Raw genomic sequence first — 24331 nt, 5'->3', positions numbered from 1 at the left:
ATATAAAGGTGTTTTTTTTTACTTTTGGGTGAATACTTTTTGGACATAAAGCTAATTGAGTTTTCTAATTCTGGTAGCTATCAATACGCCTAACTTTTTCCAGTTCCACACTTTCAAGAGAGATTGGAGTACTGCACCCATAGATCTCCCAACATGGGATCTTATGGATGTTGGACTGTAAGTCCTACCTATGTTAGTTGAAAATCAAAAGGAACTCATAATCTGGCATTTCTGGAGAAACATGGTTTGAAAAAGGTTTGGAGTAAGATCAAAGGAGTGAAAGTGACTGAAGTTCTCAAAGCTTTCTCTTAAGTGTTCTAAAAACCTCAAATGTACAGGTAATCCTCAACTTACAACAATTTCTTGCAACAAAGTTACAGCAGCACTGAAAAAGTGACCTATGACCATTTCTCACGCTCATGACAGTTGCAGCATCCCCATAATCACATGATCAAAATTCAGATACTTGGCAACTGATGGGCAGTGTCCCAGGATTATGTCATCGCCTCTTGTAACTGTTTAACAAGCAGAGTCAATGGGAAAGCCACAGATTCACTTGTTACTAACTTAACAACCGCATTGATTCACTTAACAACTGTGGCAAGAAAGGCCATAAAAATCTGGCAAAACTCAACAACTGTCTTGCTTATCAACAGAAATTTTGGGGTCAATTGTGGTTGTAAGGTGAGGCGTACCTGTATGAAATGTGAAAACTGATGAATTTCAAAATCTGCTTCCTTATTTGGTCTGATATGGTGTGGAGGAACATTTTTCTCTTTTTCACTAAAATGAGATCTTGTCCTAATTCTCAGAATATAATTTTATTTGCCCTTTGATCTTTGTGTGCTTATTTTTTTAAATGAAGAGTGATGATATGCTAATATGAATAAACTGATTGTTAGTATTTTATCCACACCACAATCCTATGAGGTAGGTTGGACTGAGTAACACCATGTGAGTTTCTGCATATAGCTGATGTAAAACCTGTATCTCCTTTCCCCCCCTCTGTTTTTGAACCTTGATCAAGCCAAGTCAAGATACAACAAAGGATGTCTAATTTAACCTTTCCATTTGCTTTGGAGGATAACTCCAGTAATTTTCAGACTCAAACATACTTTGCTAGATGAAACAATTCAAAGAGGCCATTTTGACCATAACACTCAGATTCTTTGGTGGTTGCAGGAATCAAATTAAAGCATCCATCACAAGTAGCTGAGCAGCTTCTATTTAATCTCATGCAACAACACATGCAGAAATACATAGTCATAGCATAGATTATAGGCATGAGGAATATTAATATATTTCAAAAACACTGTAGCCACTATCCCATAATTAGTTTATTATTGAAAATTTATGACTTCTACAAAATCAGCCTTTGGAGAATTGTGGAATCTTGCCTGCTTATATAGTGTATTCAACTTTCTTATCTCCATTTTTGGGCTAAAGGTTCCAAGAATAATGAAATGGATGAAACCAGGAAACATATACCAGTCAGAATGAAGGAGCATGCATATGTCCGTGTGTAATCATACAGCCAACCTGTAAGTAAGAGGAACAGCAGCATTTGGTTATTAGATCATTCTCATTTGGTGTAGTTGCCTTTCCTATTATTACTAATGCAACACTTTTAAAAAACTAAGTGGCAATCAAGATTATGTCTTATATTAATCCACCTTAATTGGTTTTAATTGCAGGAGCTGATGTCTTATTCCAAGGTAAATATATTTCATTCCTTTAATATTGCTTCATGGCATGTTTATTAAACAATCTGTTTCAGTTTTTCTTTCACCAGTCTTAATTTTTCTGCTTGTTCCATCTCTGTATTTAAGATCTGCTACTGAACCCCACATTTGAGTACATTGTTCGACCGCAAAGAAGAAATGAGGGCTTTTTGCAGTAGTATTGAGCTATGGAGTATTTACGTGGTGCAGAAGATACAATCTTGTGTTTAGACCCGGGGTGGGCTACTGCCTGGATTGGGGGGGGGGGCAGCGCAGTGGGGTAGCGAAAATGGAGCACCACCCCAGAGCACCTAATTTGCACTGCAAGATGTTAAAAGAAAATGCATAAGCCACACCCACAGTGTGGTAGTAAAAATTTTGGTAGCCCTTCACTGGTTCAGACTAAACATTCTATGTGAGTTTTAAACATAAACCTACATAAAAGGACATTTTAATTTTGGTGAATTTTGTGTAATGTATATAGAATGAATCCTGGTAATACTGTACTCTTTAATAAGATTCCACACAGACTTTTTAAGTGTTAATAATTTTGAAAATGGGTAAAAGACATCTTTTGCAAAGGTATATAAATTCATAGAAGCAATACACTATTATCCTATCCCTAACGTTTATAGAACAAACTGATCTCTTATTTAGTGAAATCTCATTGGTGTTCATACAGTTATTTGGGAATAAATCCCCAGGATCCCATAACAATTTCATTGTGGAGGAGTTTCTTGCTCTGGCAAACTCTTAAAATCTACCACCAGAGGGCCTGTTCCCACATTAAAATAATATGGCTCATATTAAAAGCACCCTGGAGTAGATTCTGCCTGAAAATCTGCTTCTATTGATTCACACTTATGTGATGATTCTATGTATTACATGTATAAATTGGACTACTAGGGATCATAAGATCCTAGCAAGTCTAGTTCTCATGATTAAAATAACAGCCATATAGATGCTTCCTGCATCCAGAAAATAATCCCCCCACCTCAGTTACTTCAAATCTCATATATGTGGCCCTCCCAAGCAATTTTGTTTGTGGGCTGGTCCTTTGCCGACTCCTCATGGGCCAGATCTAAGCATCCTGTGGGCCTTGAGTTTGACATCCCTGCCTTAAACTATTATTTTTTTCTAATTTAAATCTACAGCAGATAACTTGCACTAAATAAATTCAAATGTTAGAATATAGAATATGAAAGAATATGCATATTTACCAAATATACATATGGAATTCTGACCATATTCTTTTTTTTTAAACCTCAAGTGCCTTAACATGGTTTATATGGACATCATATTTGTGATTATTTTACTTACTCTTTTCTGTTTGTTTCAGAGCTATGAAATACCTCCTGAAAGGTATCTTGATTATACCAAATGATGTTACCTACAGAATTATTTAAAAACAGTACTTCCCATTTTGTTTTCAATTCTTTTCCTAATAAATCCAGTGTTTATGTTTTACTTCCAGTGCAAATTATAAGGAAATGTTTACCTCAGGTGAAAATCTTTGCAGCTAAGCCTCTACTGTTTTAAGAATATATGTTTTAATGGCCCCAAAGTATATAACCATGTAGTTTGATCGCTCATTCATTTTTTAAAAGTTCTTCTGCTTTAGGTTTCACTATCTTGAATCACTGAATTCACATCCAATGGATATTATTAATCCCACTTATGTAGATAAGATGCATGGATACAATTGCAATATAAAACACATAAAAACTTTACAGTGATTGTCTTCTGGAAATGAATCCTGTCTTCTCAGAATCTACTTTGATAACTGGACCATACTCCAGAAAGCAAGAGGTCTAAGGTTTTATCATTTTTGTTGCTAGCTGCTGAGGAAGGGCTAAAAAACCCCAGCTAGATTTAAATGTTAACACTCCTAATTATTTACTAGAAGTAATGCCATGTAGTTATTAATGTGTTAATTTTAAAACCTTACATTTTTTTTATTTGGCACAGCTCTTCAGAGGCAGTCCCTGCCCCATTCCCTAGGTGTGTGTCCTGCATTAACATATTTCACAGTGAAGACTGATGCAAAAATTCCAGGTAGAACCTGTGCAATTTCCCTACCCTCTCTTCATTTCTATTATAAAGGTATTAAGTTTCTTTGGTTAATCTCCTATTCCTGGTTTAGTTCAATAAACATTTTCCTCCTTTCTCCTCACTGGCTGACATTGGTTTTATCAAAACTTGCATCCTTTCCTCATTTTCCTCATAGATGCTAAATAACATTTTAATGTTTTCCTTAGATTGTTAAATTGCATTATTGGCTTTGAGCGTCTATTACAATAGCTTTAAATAATCCTTTTAATTAATTCCCTTACCACATAAATTGTGACATCTCTAATGAAATGTAAGATCCTAATTCAGCTTTAGAAACATAAACAAGGATTGCATTTCATCCACAATTGGTCTAAACTGAATAAATGTTAACTATTTAGCCTGGGCTGGGATGAAAGTAAACAGTGAAACAGTGTAGCATTGCACCAAAGAAAACATTAGCAAATAGGACCTTTTTTCTATTAATATAAAACATCTGTATGAATATGAAAATATATATATTTCTCCCCCACTTATCTGTTTCTTTTACAAACACACACACTCAGAGAGAGAGAGAGAGAGAGAGAGATGGGAGATGTAAACAACTTGATGAAACTCTAGCATTGGTGCTGTAGCATGTTTATTGTTACTATTTATTCATGCTCCACTTATAAACATCTTTCCCAAAGGATATCTAGTCTGAACAACAGCTACCTTCATTGCTACCTTAATTAAAATGCATTGTCTATAGCAGTGTTTCCCAACCTTGGCAACTTGAAGATATTTGGACTTCAACTCTCAGAATTCCCCAGCCAGCGAATGCTGGCTGGGGAATTCTGAGAGTTGAAGTCCAAATATCTTCAAGTTGCCAAGGTTGGGAATAGTCTATAGTACAACATGAGTGTTTTCTTTTATAAGAACTGACAAATATTTTATATTGAAATTATTATTTCCATGGCTGTGCAAAGGCTTTATAAGGTGTGCTTTACAATGTTTGGAGGCACCCCTCTTTCTGTTGTAAATGCAGTTGCAGAAGCTTCTTTGGTTCTGTGAAAATCACAGAATTTCAGACTTTTACAGTTGAATAATGTTTATGGCTTAAATACCATAAAGAGTGAAAAGTATTATCTTTAATCTATAAACATAGAAGTTAAAATCTATCTATATATCCGGGACCGCCTACTGCTGCACGAATCCCAGCGACCAGTTAGGTCCCACAGAGTGGGTCTTCTCCGGGTCCCGTCAACTAAACAATGCCGCTTGGCGGGACCCAGGGGAAGAGCCTTCTCTGTGGTGGCCCCGGCCCTCTGGAACCAACTCCCCCCAGAGATTAGAATTGCCCCCACCCTCCTTGCCTTTTATAAGCTACTTAAAACCCACCTCTGCTGCCAGGCATGGGGGAATTGAGATACCCTTTCCCCCTAGGCCTTTACAATTTTATGCATGGTATGTCTGTATGTCTGTTTGGTTTTTATTATAATGGGTTTTTAATTGTTTTTAGTATTGGATTATTATTATATGCTGTCTTATTATTGCTGTTAGCCGCCTCGAGTCTCCGGAGAGGGGCGGCATACAAATCCAATTAATAATAATAATAATAATAATAATAATAATAATAATATAGTTTACCTGGACTTTCAACTTTTTTTTCATAATTTCAGTGATATGTCTGTTTGGCTGACATATTTAAGATATAGGGTAGATTTTGACTGTTGTGTATGCCCATAAGGTGTTTTTTTTTAGGAATTAATCTCATTGGCTACATCTCCTACAAGAAGGTAATCTTATAATAGTAGAAAGGAATAATGCTTCATCTATTAACAAAAGTTTAAAAGAAAATTATAATGTAAGAAAAGATAACTTGAGTACAAGAAGGGGTAGAGGAAGACATAAAAAAGATAATGATTTCTTGTCTGTAGTAATTGTGGGTGATACATTCTGCTGTTATTCTGTCAGTGTACTGAGATTTGAACCGCTGACCTACAGATCTACAGTCAGCTTCAGTGGCCTGCAGTACAGCACTCCACCTCTGTCAGTGTACTGGCATTTTATGAATAGAAAGAAATATCTGTGCTTTACTAGAAATAGATTTAAGGGTGATGAAATTAAGGAAAGAGTAGAAGATTAAATGTGAAATGTAACACTAAGTATTACATTGCAAGTACACAGATACTTTTATTTTCCCCTTGTTTACACTTTTGATAGGATTTTTCCTATCAATGTAAAATACATATATAAGCAGGGATGGGCTACAGCCCGGACCGGGGGTGTGGGCACGCAGTGGGATAGCAAAAATGGATTTCCATCCCACAGCACTCAATTTGCACTGAAATATGTTGAAAGAAAATGTATAAGCCACGCCCACAGTGGTAATAAAAATTTTGGTAGCCCTTCACTGTATATAAGTCACATTATAGTTTGTATTTTGAAAGAAAAATGCAGTGCACTGTACAGTTAGAAGCATTATTTTTTCAAGGAAAGAAAATGATAATTATGTTACCTGCTATAGGAGGTCCAACAATAACTCCAAACCCAGCAATGAATGAGGCAATTCCCAATGCACTGTGAAATCTGGTTGCCCCTACAAGATCTACCTGTTAAAGGAACCAGTATTTATTATTCAAAAGACAAGTAAACAGATTTATCATATAATACATGGACAGAGACAGATATATATTTGCTGTATTCTAAGCTTGATAAAACCATGTTTTATATTGCTATAGATACCTTTGTTGTAATTTAATAAAATTATAACACAGCTATAACAGAGCAAAACTAAATCATATGAGTTCAAGAACCTCAAAATTTCTTACATTGCCAACATTAAAAGGCAAAGTCTATCTCTTGTTAAACATTCATACACACGCACATTTTAATACTATATAAAAGTGAACTGTTGGTTTCAGTTTATGAACCAAATCTCTTAACGAAGCTAATATTACGGGTACTGGACTGGATTGCACCTTTGCAACCTCTCCATGGCGATGGATCCAGGAAAGCTCCCTGGTTTATCAAGGAGTTCTGGGAGATGAAGCGCCAGAAGAAACATCTAGAGTGATGCTGGAGGACCAGTAACTCCAAGTCTGACCGAGCCCCTATTTAGGATGACTTGTTCCCTCCTTAATGTAGGGGAAGCGGAGAAGCCCTTGCGGGGTAGAACTGAGGAGTTTGCTCAGTTTTTATTGGATTCTCAGTTTCTATTGGATTCTCAGATTCAGACGAACCTGGATTCCGATTGGGCAATTCCAACTGAGATGACAGGGGCAGGTCTTCAGTCATGCTAGCTCAGGAATTCTAGGAGTTGAAGTCCACATGTCATAAGAGAGCCAACTTTGCCTACCCCTGTCCTAGTATATGGGATGAATTTGAACCTGTGACTCCTGAGGAAGTGGACAAAGCTGTGGAAGCGATGTGTTCCTCCACTTGTTTGTTGGAACCGTGCCCCTTCTGGCTGGTTTCGGCTAGCAGGGACGTGACACGAGGCTGGTTTCAAGCTTTATTTAATGCGTCCTTGAGTGAGGGTTTTTCCTTCAACCTTTAAAGGAGATGGTGGTGAGACTTCCCTGGGTAAAGCAGAATTAAAGAACTTCTGTCCAGTCTCCAACCTTTCATTTGTGGGAAAGGTTCTAGAGAAAGTGGTGGCACTTCAACTCCTATGGTCATTGGATGAAATGGATTATCTGGATCCTTGTTAATCTGCTTCAGACCTGGCTATAGCACGGAAACTACTTGGGTCATGCTGATGGATGATCTCTGGTGAGCCCGAGATGGGGATCATTCCTCTATCTTGGTGCTACTTGACCTCTCAGCGGCTTTCAGTACCATTGACCATGGTATCCTTCTGGGACTAAGGGATTGGGAGGCAACGTGCTGCCTTAGAAGCTGCCAATGCATCCTGATGATACTGATAATAGATTTCAGTTTTACATAGTACAAAGTAAAATGCAAATTGACAATATCCAAAGACAATATCAACGTTTTAAAAATAGCCACTAAAAATAATTTTAAAAATAAAATATTAATTCCTGTTAGCCAAACTATTCCAAGACAATTTCCTCTCTGCAAATTTCAGATCTGAACTATACCACAATGTCATTGTGTTAGGTGATTTGGGATCACATTCTAGCTGCTTGTCTATTAATAGCCAAATATGCTTAGCAGCTTTCATAGCAGGAAATTAAGTCCCTGACACCTGATTATATTTCAGAGTTTTTATGTCTTTGCTTTTTTTAAAAAAAGTATAAGTCTCATTCCACAAAAGTATAGATGGAAGATAAAATGTCAATGACATGTTTTAAAATGTATTTATCAAATTTATATAATCACTGACTCTAGGCAGTGTTGAAAATCAGGTAGCTTAAGTTGTCCAAATATACTTTAGAGGGTTTAGCTTTGTATAAGTGTTTTTCATTAATTAATCTGTAAGAAATATTTATTGAAAATGAGCAGTATTTTTTTGGTTTCAGTGCACTAATATGAGATATTGTGTGTGGACTCAAGAGGATTACAATGCAAGAAACTTTGGTTAGTAGGATGCAAATATGGTAAATGAATAATTAATTTGAAGAAATAGAAGTAGCATATCTTCACTCTGAAGCTGCATTTTCTTTTAAACGTAATAGTTAAGTTAAATATGTAATATTAAAAATAGCATTTTTTGAGTCAGCGTTAATTCCTGGCAACTGCCTGAACTAGTGACTGCAGTTTCAGACTCTTGCCATTACCATCTTCCTTGTTAGGCTGGCTCCCAGCAGGACTAGAACTCAGTCTCCTGTTTTCTAGCCTGGTACCTTAACTCTTCCCAAACTGGCTCTTAAAGTAGCAGTAACCCAATAAAAATATTGGCTCTAAGATAGTGCAGATCAATATCTATAGAGGTTCTCAATCATTCAGGTCACACTTATCCCAAAGGTACTTTTCCAAAAGACAGCTATTTGGGATTATTTTTCCCCTTGAAAATGTTTTGTTCCTCATCCAAGTAACTACTTCAGTTCTGACATAGAACTGAAGAAGCTTCTTACATAGGAAGTGAAATGTTTTCAAGGGTAAACCCCCCCCCCCAAGAAAGTGGAGACCAGGGCTTAATTCATAATAAATTAGGATCAGTACAATGTATTTTCAGTGTTTCTGTGCTGTTCTTTCTCTGCCTCCTTAAATTCATGTTTCTGACTGGACCCGAAATATGGAATTCTCCAGTTCTCTAGCATTGACTGAATTGAAGCAGATTTCATCCTTTGGAAATGTAAAGTGCTACTGTTACAATATTTTCATTGTTCATTGACATTTTTTCAACTTACCAGCACAGGAAACAGCAATGCAAGATATCCACCACTGAAAATGGCAAAAGTTACAGAGTAACACATAAGTAATGGGAAGGTTGTAGCCAGAGGACACAGCAGATTAGTGAGCCCACAAAGAATGAGGTATGTTTTATGGTAATGGTATGTCTTAGTCCAGTTTTGATTAGCGATCCAGCCAGAGACCAGTAAACTGACTGTCTCTACTATCCCTAAAAGAAAATACAACAATTACTCATAATTATTTGGGTGCTAAATAAAGTTCAAAAAGAAGGAACTGGCACTTTGTAAATTTCTAAAACCTAAGTCCCCAATACATCAGCAGTGGACAAATTTACCTAGCAATAATATCTAGGTCCTAATACAGTAATACCCCGGTTATTGCGTCCCCGACCATTGCGAACAGGGTAATTTGCGATTTTTCAACCCGGAAGTCAAAACACCATCTGCGCATGTGTGCCCTTTTTTTCTATGGGCACGCATGCGTAGATGGTGCCCGGCAAATCAGCTGCTGGGCGGCTTCCCTGGGTCTTCCCCCTCTTGCTGGCTGGAGGGCGAGCAGCGGGCATCAGCAAGGAGTTTCCCCACCGCCCATGCAAACTCCTCCCTGCCGCCCGCCCTTCGCCCGCCCACGCCGTTCATTCTCGCCGCTTTCGAGCTGAGTCCTGAAGCGAATTCGCTCCGGGACTCAGCTCGAAAGCGGCGACAGCCAGCGCGGAGAAGCTGTTCGCTGGCGCTGGCTGTCGGCGCTTTTGAGCTGAGTCCCGGAGCGAATTCGCTCCAGGACTCAGCTCGAAAGCGGCGACAGCCAGCGCGGACAAGCCGTTCGCTGGCGCTGGCTGTTGGCGCTTTCGAGCTGAGTCAGCTCGAGCTGACTCAGCTCGAAAGCGGCGACAGCCAGCGCGGAGAAGCCGTTCGGTGGCGCTGGCTGTCGGCGCTTTTGAGCTGAGTCCCGGAGCGAATTCGCTCCGGGACTCAGCTCGAAAGCGGCGACAGCCAGCGCGGCGCGGCTGTTTTAAAATGTCGCCGCCGGCATGGGGGGCTTGCCAGCACCCCCCGGACCCCCAACCCGGGTTTGGAGGGCTGCTAGGAAGCCCCCCATGCCGGCGGCGACATTTTAAAACAGCCGCGCCGCCCCCAATCTTCGTCTCCTTGCTAGCGCTGCGGGAGTAAAAACACCATCTGCACATGCGCAGATGGTGTTTTTACTTCCGCAGCGCTACTTCGCGAAAACCCGCTCGTTGCGGGGGGTCCTGGAACGGAACCCTCGCAACGAGCGGGGGATCACTGTATTAGATTTTTTTTGTCTAATTTTATTTTATATTATTTTAATTAAAACATTAATATGTAGGAAAAATGTTGCAAAACACTGCGAGGAGCCATATGGTAAATATTTATAAAGTGTTTTATTAACTGTCATTCCAAGTCTGAGGGTAACTAGATTGTTTTAATTCACATAAAGCAAAAATAACCTGAAAAATGGGAAAAATAAAAACAATCACTCTGGCAATTTAGAATATTGTTTTCTATACTACTTATAGCTTGCTGGTAGATGTTGACACTGCCTGGCTGTGGCCTCGTTTGTCAGATTTCTTATCTAAGTGGTAAGTCTTCCATCTATTTATATTTTCAGTTCTATCATTATCAAGATTCAACACCAAATTCCTCATGACCCTCATTCTCCCACATGTCTCAAAAATTGCCCAGTAGGTTGTATGGAAAATTCCTGGATATTATAACGAAGTATCTTTTCACCATTAGAAAACTCTTCCCCCACCCCCTTTTTTTCCTTCAGTTCCACGTTCGATCGACTGACGCCTAGTACATTTAATTATATGAATGTTGAATACTTCATTTTTGCTTTATTTTTGTTAGGCATATGGAACTGAAGTTTTGTTTCTATCTGATATATTCATATCTGAGAATTCTAAACATTTCCTCTATGATTAAACTGTACGCTTTATCCACAAGCTCTGGTTAGTAATTTTATGGCAAAATGCTTTGTTAAATGAAATTGGAGTTTAGAATCTGGAGTAGTAACCCTTAACTTTCTCCATCCACCAAATTGCCTATGGGTAAGTTCTCTTGCTACACAAGCTGCTTGGTTTTGCTTCAAGAGTATCCATCATCAGGATAGATTTGGCTCTGATACCTCAGTTTCTTAAACTCTATTCCGCATCATATTTTCAAGCAAAATTTAAAGTGTTGGCTTAAATTGAAAATGAATAATAAAGTCATTTTAACTATTGGTTTATCTCTTAAGAAAAATATGTAATAAAGATGGAAGCAGGCTTGTACTGAGGCAATTTTTTTTAATGCTAATAAAGTTTAAGAACTTACTTTGTTTTGTTAAGATGGATTTCCAAAACTGTACATAATTATAGAAGCATGCCTTTGAATAAAATATCTTAATAGTTACAGCATAACCACATTTCATAAAGCTGTACATTAAATATTTTTCCAGTGTTAATGTTGTAATTTCTTCTTCTTCAGTATTTGTCTAATAATGGAGTTCAAGTTTTGAATTTGAATCAACACACCTGCCTTGATTTCATTTGAGTTGACTTTTAAACCACAAACAATTATACATTTTGATGTGCTCCATATGTAATTAGTGATTACATAATTGATATGATTTGAATTGATAGGTAATGGTGACATTTTACAGGAAACATTTTAAAAGTTCGAGATTTTTCTTACCAGCTACTAATATGATGTAAGCAGTATCCATTGGGTCAATACCCAATGTTTTGGCTCTGGCTGCAAGGTGGAAAGTTGGGATAAAATAGGCAAGCTGACTGAAGAGAAAAGACCACGTGAAAATAAAGAAGAAGGGATTTTTTAGGTGACTAACAACAAGATGGCATTGCTTCCGGATAAAAGGCTGCACCCTGGATTTTCCTTTCTCATTTGATCGGATGCAACTTTGATCACCAGTTTGGTTATCATTCTTGTAGACGTCCACACAACTATTTTTCTGTGGCCTTTCAGAAAACCTGAAGTTAATTGGGGCTAAATTATCAGACTGTTGTAGGTTGTCCGATTTAGTACATTCTTGATTGGGAGGATCCAGAATGTTCAATTCTCTGGTGCAGATATTATCTAGACTGCCTTTGAAAGTCTCTGGAAACATATTTAGTGCAATTATTTGGCCTTCACGTTTAGGACCCATGTCTCTAGTTTTTTTCTTATAAACTGGCCGCAGTAACAGGCTAGAAGGTACAAGGTTCAACATGATGCCGCCATATATCAATAAGAAACCTGAATGAATGGGAAAAGATAATATTTTTTTAAAAAAATCATTACAGTCACATAACCAATTAGCATATGGGTAAATATTCCTTATACTGTACAGTACTAATTATTTTGATAATTTTCAAGCAGTATCCAACAATCTCATTATTCCCTATGCTGTATGGAATCTACTTTCAGCACTGCTTAAAATTATGTCAAAGCTTTTATTTTTGTTTAAAGAAAAAGATAAAAATGAACATTAGTAGTAGAGTAGAATAGAATAGAATAGAATTCTTTATTGGCCAAGTGTGATTGGACACACAAGGAAATAAATTTGTCTTGGTGCATATGCTCTCAGTGTACATAAAAGAAAATATGCATTTATCAAGAATCATGAGGTACAACACTTAAAGATTTTCGTAGGGGTCAAATAAGCAATGAGGAAACAATAAAAAGAATACAAAATACCAAAAAAAGAATACAAGCAACAAGTTAATCATACAGTCGTAAGTGGGAGGAAATGGATGATAGGAATGACGAGAAAAAACTAGTAGTAATAGTAGTGCAGACTTAGTAAATAGTTTGACAGTGTTGAGGGAATTATTTGTTTAGCAGAGTGATGGTGTTTGGGAAAAAACTGTTCTTTTGTCTAGTTGTCTTGGTGTGCAGTGCTCTGTAGCGATGTTTTGAGGGTAGGAGCTGAAACAGTTTATGACCAGAATGTGAGGCGGCAGTAAATATTTTCACAGATTTGGTAAATATCACTTTAAATAAATAACAATATTAATAATAATGCATTTGACAATCCTTAGAGATCGCCGATCCCTCTCCCCCCATAATACTGATGAACACTGTAGGCCAGTACTGTATTAATTTTTATATTTATACTAGGTGAAATTTAAAAGAAAAAAAATGTTTTCTAGCTATTTAAAACAAACATCTGTTTTATAGCTATTTAAAATGAACCTCTGTTTTTATCTCTAAAATTTTATTTTGACAGTATTTGTTTCCCATATGTTTCTGAATAGCAATAACTTGGTTTCTATAACTGTTTCTATAATTGTCCTGTCAGAAAATCAGAGCAATTAAAATAGGAAATTTAAAGCACAAAATATCTTTCCTTTTGTATCAAAAGGATACAAAGCAGATTTCTTATTTCATTTATCTCATTGAGAGGAAACCCAAAGGAAACTGAATGGCTGAAAGAGAATGAGAAATCACTTATTATTTGACTGTAAGGTTAAGTTTAACATCAACTTACTTTCACATATTAACAGTGTGAAGATATAGGAAATGAAGATGACTAACCTTGCCAACTGTACATTTCTATCAGGAATTGTACAAGTGGTGTTAGCACAACACTCAGCCCCATTCCTGAGCGGCCAATTGCATTGGCTAGAGCCAGGTATCTTCTGAAGTACTTAACTATCATGACAGCAGCTATCTGATATAACAGAGAAAAACCCAGCCCTAAAGAAAGAAAACATCATGAGCAGAGGCAGACTCTTCTGTAGGAATAAGTTTTTATTTTTTTAAAACAGCCTTTCATGAGTACAAGTAATGAATCACACAAATACATAATGCTTCCAGCTTGACAGTTTTTATCTCTGAAGCAATTGTATTTTAGTCTTTACTTTTTGCTCCATAACAAGAATGCTGCTCAAAAAAAAATAAAGGGAACACATCCTAGATCTGAATGAATGAAATATTCTCATTGAATATTTCATTTGCACAACAGCGTGTGAAATTGACTGTCAATCAGTGTTGCTTTTTAAGTGGACAGTTTGATTCCACAGAAGTTTGATTTACTTGAAGTTATATTCTGTTTTGTAAGTGGTCCCTTTATTTTTTTGAAAGGGGTAGAAATTGGATTGTTGACTGCTAATGTTGCATTCTAGAATTTCCATACTGATAGCCAGATCTCTAGTCTGAGGTTTGGTAAATTTATTTTGAATGTAGTAATCCTTAATTTGAAATTATGTCACTTAACAAAAGAATGACTCAGTTGCTGACATAGTACACATTTAGGTACCATAATTCTGTGTTACTATGTCAAAGGCTTAATCTTCTGTAGAATAAAATACATACAACAGACATGGAAACCTTAAAACCCTGGATAATCATAGCTTTATCAGAATCAGCATCATGCTATCATATTATATATAACATTGCAATGTTGTTAAATATCTGACCAGCTTCTTAATGTGAAGTGATATAAAGGTAAGAATATATTTCTAACAATAGCAATATAACAAAAGCTTTTTATCTTTGTATCTGTCTCCAATACAAGCATTCAATTTAATCAAGAACTTTTACAGTTTTAAGGACAGTGTAAAGAAGTAAGACTGTACTCTCTGGCCTTGCCTCAGGTAAGCAATTATTCATGCTCCTCAAAAGATGATACAGAAAAGAACAAATTTAATACCATGGTTTTAAGTATTCCCAAATGACATAAGGACAGAACATCAACTTAAAATAGTCAGTTGTAGTAATGTTCCATTTAACCATCTCAATTTAGCAACAGTGGATTTAATGCACAATTTGTTTTTGGTGGGGGGTGGGATCCTGTTATTGTTCAAAATTCAGGCGGAATCAAGATTAAGGATGATGTGAATCCAGCCGGGTAGAAGCAGCATCTGACATTGATTCCTTTCCTGAAGTACAAAGCAAAGTGTATTTTTTGGGCTGGAAATATCTCTTTCACTATTTAATGGATTCTTCTTCCCTCTGAATAGTCTACTAAATTGAGGCATTGTTTTTCTGTATTGCATTGAGCTTGTTTGTTTTTCTGTTTTGCAGCACTGCCAGTCCAAACAGATTGCAGGTCTCTTTGATAGGGAATAGCTTTATGAAAATGCCAAGAAAAACCCAACCTTTGACAATGAGGTGATACAAATTATCTTTCAATTTCTGGAAAGTTTCCGGAGGGGCTTATTAAATATATTTTACATAGTACGCCTTACCTGTTAGGAGTCCCATAGAGACCCAAAGAAAAGGAATGCTTGTGGCCAGTGTGCTAATTAGAAAACCAGCACCAACCAGGAGAGCCCCTAACAAGGACGTTTTCCGTTCTCCTAGCATTTCACACACTGTAGTTACCAGAGGTGCTGGAACAGAGCAGATGGAAATCGGCATTAATAATAGCTCGAGAAATAGATACCACTTCTGGCATGGAAAACACTTAGAGAAAAATATTTAAGCTTTAAGAAATTACCAAATTACCTATTTTTTTAAATTAAACTTACAGGTTTAATAAAGGTTTTGATTTATAAAGGTTTTGATTTGTAAAAACTACACATGAGAACTCTAATATGTGAGTTATGGTCAGTGAACAAGATTGGCAAATGACTAAAAGATGGGGAAATGGTTAACTCCCAGATATAGGTAAGGGGGTTTGGGGTTAGGCTTTGCAAGCACAGTTGGCATTCTGAGTAAGAGTCCTAACCTTCCCCCATCTCTAGGGGCAACACTTGGCAAATTGGAGACCAATCATGAACTGGCCTTACACTGACATAATCTCAGCACAGTCCAATCAAATGCATTTAAGCATGCCTTTAAACCAATATTATACAAACCTGCTAGGAATCGAAGTGAGGACATAATGGAGCCAATCCAGCTGACATGTTCGGCAGAGCCACCAATGTCGTCTTGAAAAGCCACAAAGAAAATGGCAAAGTTTTTCATTGTTCCAATCACAAATACATTTACCTACAAAAATCATCAGTATCATATTAATTGAAATGTAAAATGGAGTATTAATTGGCATTCTATTGAGAAACACTGCAGTGTTCTCTTTAAATCAGTGATTCTCAACCTCGGGGCTGGGACCCCTTTGGGGGTCGAATGACCATTTCACAGGGGTCGTTTAAGACTATGGGAAAAGACAAATTTCCAATGGTGTTAGCAACTAAAGCTTCTATTCTGGCATCTCAGAACATATTTTTACAATCCAACCAATCAGGTGTTTACAGGGGGGTGTCCCTCTGACCTCTTGCCAATCAGCTTAAAGATCTATTGGAAGAATTGGCACTAAACTTATAGTTGGGGGTCACCACAAGATGAACTGTATTAAGGGGTCGCGGCATTAGAAAGGTTGAGAACCACTGCTTTAAATGATCAGAAGATGAAATTAGATATCCCACTGGCAGGCTCAGCAGAGCCCCAAAGTCCAGCTAGTATCTGATCTGAGAAGAAAAAATATTAAGGGAAGAGGAACGAGTGATCTTTGCTGAAAGCTTTGTATATCTTTCATGAATATTTTGAAACCTGTCATGTTTCAGTGCCAAAATGATACGGAGTATTTTCCAAACATAAATTTTATGTTTTGGATTACATTGGCTGAGCTGTGATCTGTCAGCCCTAAATAACATCATGGTTAACAGAAGAAGGGAGGAAACTGCAAAGTTTTCATACAAAATTGTGATAAAGATCAGGCTGAGTAGTCCCGGTTTGGCCAAGGTCACCAGAAGAGGTGAATTCTCATATAATGAGAAGTCAAAGCTATGTTTTCAAAAATGGAATGCCCTCAGAACTTAAGCAGAAAAGGAAAAATATGGAAGAAGCATTGGCTACACACTATAAGCATTAACTGTAAGAAGTCCTTGTTTAACAACTTCTTGCATTTGTGATTTTAATGAAAAAGTAACTTTGCAATCAATCCTCACATTTACAACTTTCCCAAGTCTGTAAAAACAAAGGAAATGTGAAGTAGATCATAAACACAGTAGCAGTTTCACCAACAACCAAGTAGACTGTCCCAACTGTCACTAAACGAAACCGCCTATATGAGCAATTCCTGTTCTAAGCCAGGGCTCTATTGGAGAACAGTTATACTGTATTGACTAGTTTTTACACATATGAAATCATTGCACAGCTATATGAAAATGGTTCATAATTTTGGTCTCCATTGGAATTGCACAAATAAAGTTGTATATGCCAGGGATTCCCTGAAGTTTTGTTTTAAACTCATTAAAAATCATTTTCATTTCTGAAATGCCTCTTGCTTTCTGTCCTTTATGTTTTTACACACACGTTTCTAAACACCCAAGGCATAAATCTATTACTAGGGTTTCTAATTATTTCTAAAAGTAATATCTTTGCATCCATATACTGTATTCCCAACTTTTGTTTCCTGTCCTTTCTCCAGTAAATACCCTTCAATAGCAATAGCACTTAGACTTATATACCACTCTACAGTGCTTTACAGCTCACTAAAGGGCTTACAGAGTATTCTAATTCATAAGAATCAAAGCTGATTTGAAATTCTTCAGTGAGGGTCTTCCCCCCCCCCCCAAGCTGTTTGAAAATCAAATAACTCTCAAGTGTAACCACCTCTGTCTACATCCTTGCTACACACATTCAAACAATGCTCGCTCTCCTGTGCCTCAGTTTCTCTTTCCAGGCATGGCAGACAACAAATGAGATGGGATGAGTGTTTAAGCTTGCTATGGAATTGGCCCAGGGTCAGTGTTGCTGATGGTAGGCCCACAATATGGCAGAACATTTTCAATCCCATTTCTAAACAGAAAGGGACGTGGCTTAGGCACTGGGATAATGATGGCAGGGCTGGGTTCTAGCCATCATATTGTTGCCATAGGATAAGGTGGGCCATTAAAAAATATCCCGAGAAGCATGATTGTGATGGAAGAAAACTGATGAGGGGGTTTTGGGGCTTTCACTTTGCAATAAAATCAACCTCCAACTCAACTAACCCATCAAGTATATACAGCCCAGGTTTTTCATGACATTGTTTAGCAGTTGTGTGCTGCTAACAAAATTCTAAACAGCAACATTTCCCATGCTGCAAAAACCCACATTACACTGATGCAGATTGCAGATTGTGCAGTGGTCGTTTCTATTCTTTTAGAAACTATTCTTTGACATTTGGATAAGCTTGCTAATAGCATTTAGACTTGCATACTGCTTCGTAGTGCTTTTACAGCCCTCTCCAAGCAGTTTACAGAATCAGCATATTGCCCCAAACAATCTGGGTCCTCATTTTACCCACCTCAGAAAGATAGACGTCTGAGTCAAACTTGAGCTGGTGGTGAGATTTAACCTGCTGCACTACAGCTAGCAGCTGAAATAGCCTGCAGTGCTGCCCTCTAACCACCCCGGCTCCATTGTATCAAGAATGGCATTAGGTTTGGAGATAGAAATACTGTAACACCCTTCTCCCTTTGCATTCAGTTCTTCATATATTTATCTGCCCTTCCCCACAATTTTTTCTGCAGAAACTTACACAGCTTTCTGCTTTCCTTCTGGATCTCTGATATATTACACAAAATATTTGGGCTTTTTTACAAAGCCGATTGGCAGCCCTCCATGTTTTGGATCCCAGTATCCTTTTGACTCGCCTTTGAAAGCTTGGAATTGGCTTTCTTTTAGGATAAATGCTACTTTGCAATTGGATGAATCTAGTTGGTAGTGACAATGGGGAATGGATGGGTCACAGATCATAGACCGAAGGGTATTCTCTGCTTACATCTACATCAAGTGTCTGGGAAAAATCATCACTTAGTTCAAATGAGAGATGAGGTACCATTCCCCCCCCCCAAAAAAAATAAGGCCAGGTCTTATTTCCTATTGGACCCCCAAATAAGCAGTAGGGCTTATTTTTGAGAGGTGTATTATCCCCCCCCCCCCCGCACATATAAGCCGGGGTGGCGCAGCAGGTAGAGTGCTGTTCTGCAGGCCACTGAAGCTGACTGAAGATCTGTAGGTCACCGGTTCAAATCTCATCACCGGCTCAAGGTTGACTCAGCCTTCCATCCTTCCGAGGTGGGTAAAATGAGGACCCGGATTGTGGGGGCAATATGCCGGCTCTGTTAAAAAGTGCTATTGCTAACATGTTTATTTATTATTTGGATTTGTATGCCGCCCCTCTCCGAAAACTCGGGGCGGCTCACAACAAGTGAAAAGACAATCCAATACATAATCCAGTTAATTAAAATATTATAAATTTAAGAAAACCCCCTATACTAACATACACACACACAAGCATACCATATATAAATTCAACGTGCCCAGGGGAAGATGTTTAGTTTCCCCATGCCTGACGGCAAAGGTGGGTTTTGAGGAGTTTACGGAAGGCAGGAAGAGTAGGGGCAGTTCTGATCTCCGGGGGGAGTTGGTTCCAGAGAGTCGGTGCCGCCACAGAGAAGGCTCTCCCCCTGGGGCCCGCCAACCGACATTGTTTAGTTGACGGGACCCGGAGGAGGTCCACTCTGTGGGACCTAATCGGTCGCTGGGATTCGTGCGACAGAAGGCGGTCTCGGAGATATTCTGGTCCAGTGCCATGAAGGGCTTTAAAGGTCATAACCAACACTTTGAATTGTGACCGGAAACTGATCGGCAGCCAATGCAGACTGCGGAGTGATGGTGAAACATGGGCATACCTGGGTAGGCCCATGACTGCTCTCGCAGCTGCATTCTGCACGATCTGAAGTTTCCGAACACTTTTCAAAGGTAGTCCCATGTAGAGAGCATTACAGTAGTCGAACCTCGAGGTGATGAGGGCATGAGTGACTGTGAGCAATGAGTCCCGGTCCAGATAGGGCCGCAACTGGTGCACCAGGCGGACCTGGGCAAACGCCCCCCTCGCCACAGCTGAAAGATGGTTCTCTAATGTGAGCTGTGGGTCGAGGAGGACGCCCAAGTTGCGGACCCTCTCTGAGGGGGTCAGTAATTCCCCCCCCCAGGGTAATGGACGGACAGATGGGATTGTCCTTGGGAGGCAAAACCCACAGCCACTCCGTCTTATCCGGGTTGAGCTTGAGTCTGTTGACACCCATCCAGGCCCCAACAGCCTCCAGGCACCGGCACATCACTTCCACCGCTTCGTTGACTGGGCATGGGGTGGAGATGTAAAGCTGGGTATCATCGGCATATTGATGATACCTCACCCCATGTCCTTGGATGATCTGACCCAGCGGTTTCATGTAGATGTTAAATAGCAAGGGGGAGAGGACCGACCCCTGAGGTACTCCACAAGGGAGAGACCTCGAAGTCGACCTCTGACCCCCCACTAACACCGACTGCGACCGGCCAGAGAGGTAGGAGGAGAACCACTGAAGCACAGTGCCTCCCACCCCCAACCCCTCCAACCGGTGCAGAAGGATACCATGGTCGATGGTATCGAAAGCCGCTGAGAGATCGAGGAGCACCAGGACAGAGGATAAACCCCTGTCCCGGGCCCGCCAGAGATCATCCATCAACGCGACCAAAGCGGTTTCCGTGCTGTAACCGGGCCTGAAACCCGACTGCTGGGGACCTAGATAATCGGCTTCTTCCAAGGACCGCTGGAGCTGGAGTGCCACCACCTTCTCGACAACCTTTCCCATGAAGGGAAGGTTGGAGACTGGACGATAGTTGTTGAGTATGGCTGGGTCCAGGGAAGGCTTCTTGAGGAGGGGGCGCACAAGCGCTTCTTTATAGAGTGATGGAAAAACTCCCCTCCCCAAGGAAGCGTTGGTAATCTCCTGGGCCCAGCTCCGTGTCACCTCCCTGCTGGCCGAGACCAAACAGGAGGGACACGGGTCCAGTAAACAGGTGGCGGAACTCACAGCTCCAATGGCCTTGTCCACTTCATCAGGTTGTGTATGTTGTAAGCCGCCCTGAGTCTAAGGAGAAGGGCGGCATAAAAATCGAATAAATAAATAAATTAAATATGAGAGGCCCACTTCTGCTTGCTCATGGCGGGGCAGAAGGCTTGTGCAACGCACCAGTGCCACTACTGCAGGGCAAGGGAGGGTGGAGCTGCCCCAAGCACCTCACACCGGCTTAACTCGGGGTCCACACAGGCAGGTCATCCATGCACCGACACCTGCCTCCACTGCACGGCAGCAACTCTAACAACCCCATTCAGTCAGGATCCCATGTGGCCACTGGCCCACTTCTGCTTGTCTGCGACCACAACGGAGCAGGAGACTGAGAGATGCACTGGTGCCACAGCCATAAGGTGAGGCAGGGGGTGGACCTGCCCCATGCATCCAACACCAAGTTACCTCAGGGCCCCCCAGCCAGGCCAACCACTTCTTTTACTGCCACACTGTGGGGTGTGGCTTATTTTGTGGGTGTGGCTTGATGGTCATCTGACTGGGTAGGAGTGGCTTGCCGACCATGTGACCAGGTGGGAGTGCCTTGAATGATCATCGTTCAGGTGAACTGTTATTGCCACATGATGCCTTTTCATCTCAGCTGTGGGCTGAGTAAAGGCTTCGTGAAGGGAAAAAACCACAGCCCAGACTGTTGCAGCGCAGCGTGTCTCTCCTGGCCTTGGGATGTGGCCACGTGAGTCTGGAGAGGAGCCAGGCAGGAGAGAGGAAAGCTCGTCCGAGGCCAGGAAGGAGGAAAGAGGGAAAAAGCGAGCGCACAGCAGCAGCAGCAGGGAAAAAAAGGAAAGCCGAGCTGAGACTGGTAACCCAGGAAGTTACTGCCACCGGTCAGCTGAAACTGCATGCAGCTTCATTTCCACCGGTGGAACTGTGTTTCACCCCGTCCTGCCTGCTGCCAACCCCTGTGCACGAGCTGTTGGTGCACTCAGGTACATCCACATTACACGAACACTCTGAGCTGCACAGGCTCCCAATTGGTCTCGGGACACAACATATATAGTCTTGCCCTACATGGCCTAGGGCGAGACTATATACAGGACTGCCTTCTGTCGCATAGCTCCAAGTGACCGATAAGGGCCCAGAGGGTTGGCCTCCCCCGGGTCCTGTCAGCCAGTGTTGGTTGGTGGGGCCATATGGGAGGGCCTCCTCTGTGGAGGGGCCAGCTCTCTGGAACCAGCTGCCTTCAGAGGTCCGTACTGCCTTCACCCTACTGGCCTTCGGGAAAGCTGTGAAAACCTGGCTCTGCCGGCAGACCTGGAGCAGTTGAGCAATATGATACCACCTCGCTCCATCCAAAAGATATGAATGACTTTGATTTTTTTTCTATGGTTTTTTTTTTTACTGTTTTTGTATTGTCTTTGGGTGTTGTGCACCGCCCAGAGTTGGGCAGCCTATCAATTAAACAAACAAACAAACAAATAAATAAAGTAAAAAATAAATTAAGTAAAATAAAGAAGGGAGGGAGGGAGGAAGGGAGGAAGGAAGGCATACACAAAACACGTTAGGGCTTATTTTTGTAATAGGTCTTGTTTTCAAGGAAACAGAATTATATATGTCGATGCTACCTAATTAATGTCTCCTTGGGCCAAATGGAAGATGGCAATGCTTGCAGGCAAGGTGAGCCAAGTAAGGGGTGAGTGGCTGTTCACTTAAAAGCCTTGTGATGTCAGGATTATACCATCTTTGATTCTTGAAGTTTGTATTTGTATTTATATTTATTAGATTTGTATGCCGCCCCTCTCCGAAGACTCCGGGTGGCTAACAACAATATAAAAAGACAATGTAAACAAATCTAATATTAAAACAATCTTAAAAAAACCCAATTTAAAGAACCACTCATACATACAAGCATACCATGTATAACAGGCTCATAATATTAGGGTTATCCTGATTTAGCTCCTGGCAAAATAGCAGATGGCAACCATGACTGGGGACAGGGAGGGTGAGATTTGCTCAGCTCTGGTTAAACTGCTATCTAATCTTTCCCATCTAATTTTTTGGTTAGCATATCCATTTCGGCACATTCCAAAAATCAGTTGTAACTTCTATACAGACCTTACTTACTATGTCCTTCAGAGTAACACAAACTGCTTATTACCAGATTTAGCAGGAATTTCATGGATTCACATATCAGTCTGTGCCCTGATTGACTCAACAATAGTTCATTGTATAAGCCAAAACGCCCGGCTAAGTGCTAAAACCAAACAAAATCATACTAAGCACAGAACATGATTTCAGATAATAATTCTCTAATTAAATTCATAGTACTAACTAAAGAACCAGCTCTAGAAAGATGCTAGTGTATGGATCCTATACTACAATTTGTATTCTTTTAAAGAAATCTGCAAATGTTTGATAAGTACTTGCCAAAGGGACAACAATTCTTACCCATTCCTTAAGTTCTTTACATAGTTTTAGATTTTGGCCAGAACATGTTAAAGGCCATTTAAAAATGAGAAAAAACTTGTTTTTCCTTCAATATTTTTAAAGTTCTACACACATGATAAAATCAAGTGCCTTTTGTATTTGTCATGACAAGCAACACCAAAGCACGCACTACGTAGTACTGTACTGGTAACTTATCTGCTGCTTACTTACTAGAAAAAAGTTGAGAACAATCAACCAGCCCCATCCTCCATCAGGAACTGCTGTGCTATCGGGACCTTCGCTGTTTTTAGTACTTTCAATGGATTCCTCATGTTTTTCTGAGCTCCAGGCTGTTGCTGCCATTGGCGTTATCAGAAATGTAACGACCAAGGCAGCCTGCCTCTCAAAACATGTCAGCACAATTGCTTTAATAGGTACTGTATGTGCTGCAGGCTTTCAATGTAATCATTAACCAAACGTTTTAAAGGATGAAACATGTAACCAAGATGGAACTTTAATTGCTTTTTTTAAAGTTTTCCTCTCCTTTTCTATTAGGAAAGATTGGCACTACTGTTGCTTCATGGCCCCTGCCAGTGTTTTTAAATGAACAGAGATAAGCCTTTAAAGTAGGCTTGCCAGACATTAAAATAAAGTTTTATAGCCTCTGGATTTTTTAAATGTGAGTTGACAAGCAGATCACAATCTGATGAAAATAGCCCAAAGTTGTTTCTTTTGTGGTGTGTCTTTGCACTTCCTCTTTATTTGCTCTCTTCTCCTTTTTCGCAGGCATATTGTTCAGTTCATTTTGCAGAGCACCTGTAACAGTTTTGATCAGCAAAACTGATTAAGTTTAATCTTTCCTCTAACAATGTAATTGAAGATTTTTTTTATTTTTTAAAAAACCCTAGTTTGATCCATTTTTTAACAAGCAGTTATGGATTGTTTAAATTTCTAGTAAGTTTTGACATTGACATTAACAATATGGAACTGCTTTAAAAGTTAACTTTGTTCTGTAAATATTCAAATGTTACTAATGAGCTTATATTTG

At 39.7% G+C, this 24331-nt stretch overlaps 1 protein-coding gene across 2 annotated transcripts; it reads right to left on the bottom strand.

Moving 5' to 3' along the window:
* Positions 1-1317: 1317 nt before the first annotated feature.
* On the bottom strand, positions 1318-23722 carry SLC16A4 (solute carrier family 16 member 4). 2 transcript variants are annotated; one of them, XM_070745102.1, is made up of 8 exons: positions 23515-23722; positions 15877-16009; positions 15265-15408; positions 13610-13771; positions 11768-12328; positions 9068-9279; positions 6271-6364; positions 1318-1539 (listed from the first exon to the last, which is right to left on the bottom strand). In XM_070745102.1, exons 1-8 carry the CDS (start codon positions 23644-23646, stop codon positions 1424-1426), a joined length of 1554 nt encoding a protein of 517 aa, XP_070601203.1. In that variant the 5' UTR covers positions 23647-23722; the 3' UTR covers positions 1318-1423. The 2 variants fall into 2 exon arrangements, with proteins under 2 accessions (XP_070601203.1, XP_070601204.1); XM_070745103.1 differs by having other exon boundaries at positions 15877-15948; positions 23515-23632.
* Between the last annotated feature and the right edge of the window lie 609 nt (positions 23723-24331).

This window comes from Erythrolamprus reginae, chromosome 3, assembly GCF_031021105.1.
Source record: "Erythrolamprus reginae isolate rEryReg1 chromosome 3, rEryReg1.hap1, whole genome shotgun sequence".
Lineage (NCBI taxonomy): Eukaryota > Metazoa > Chordata > Lepidosauria > Squamata > Dipsadidae > Erythrolamprus > Erythrolamprus reginae.
This window is presented reverse-complemented; position numbering and strand designations above follow the sequence as displayed.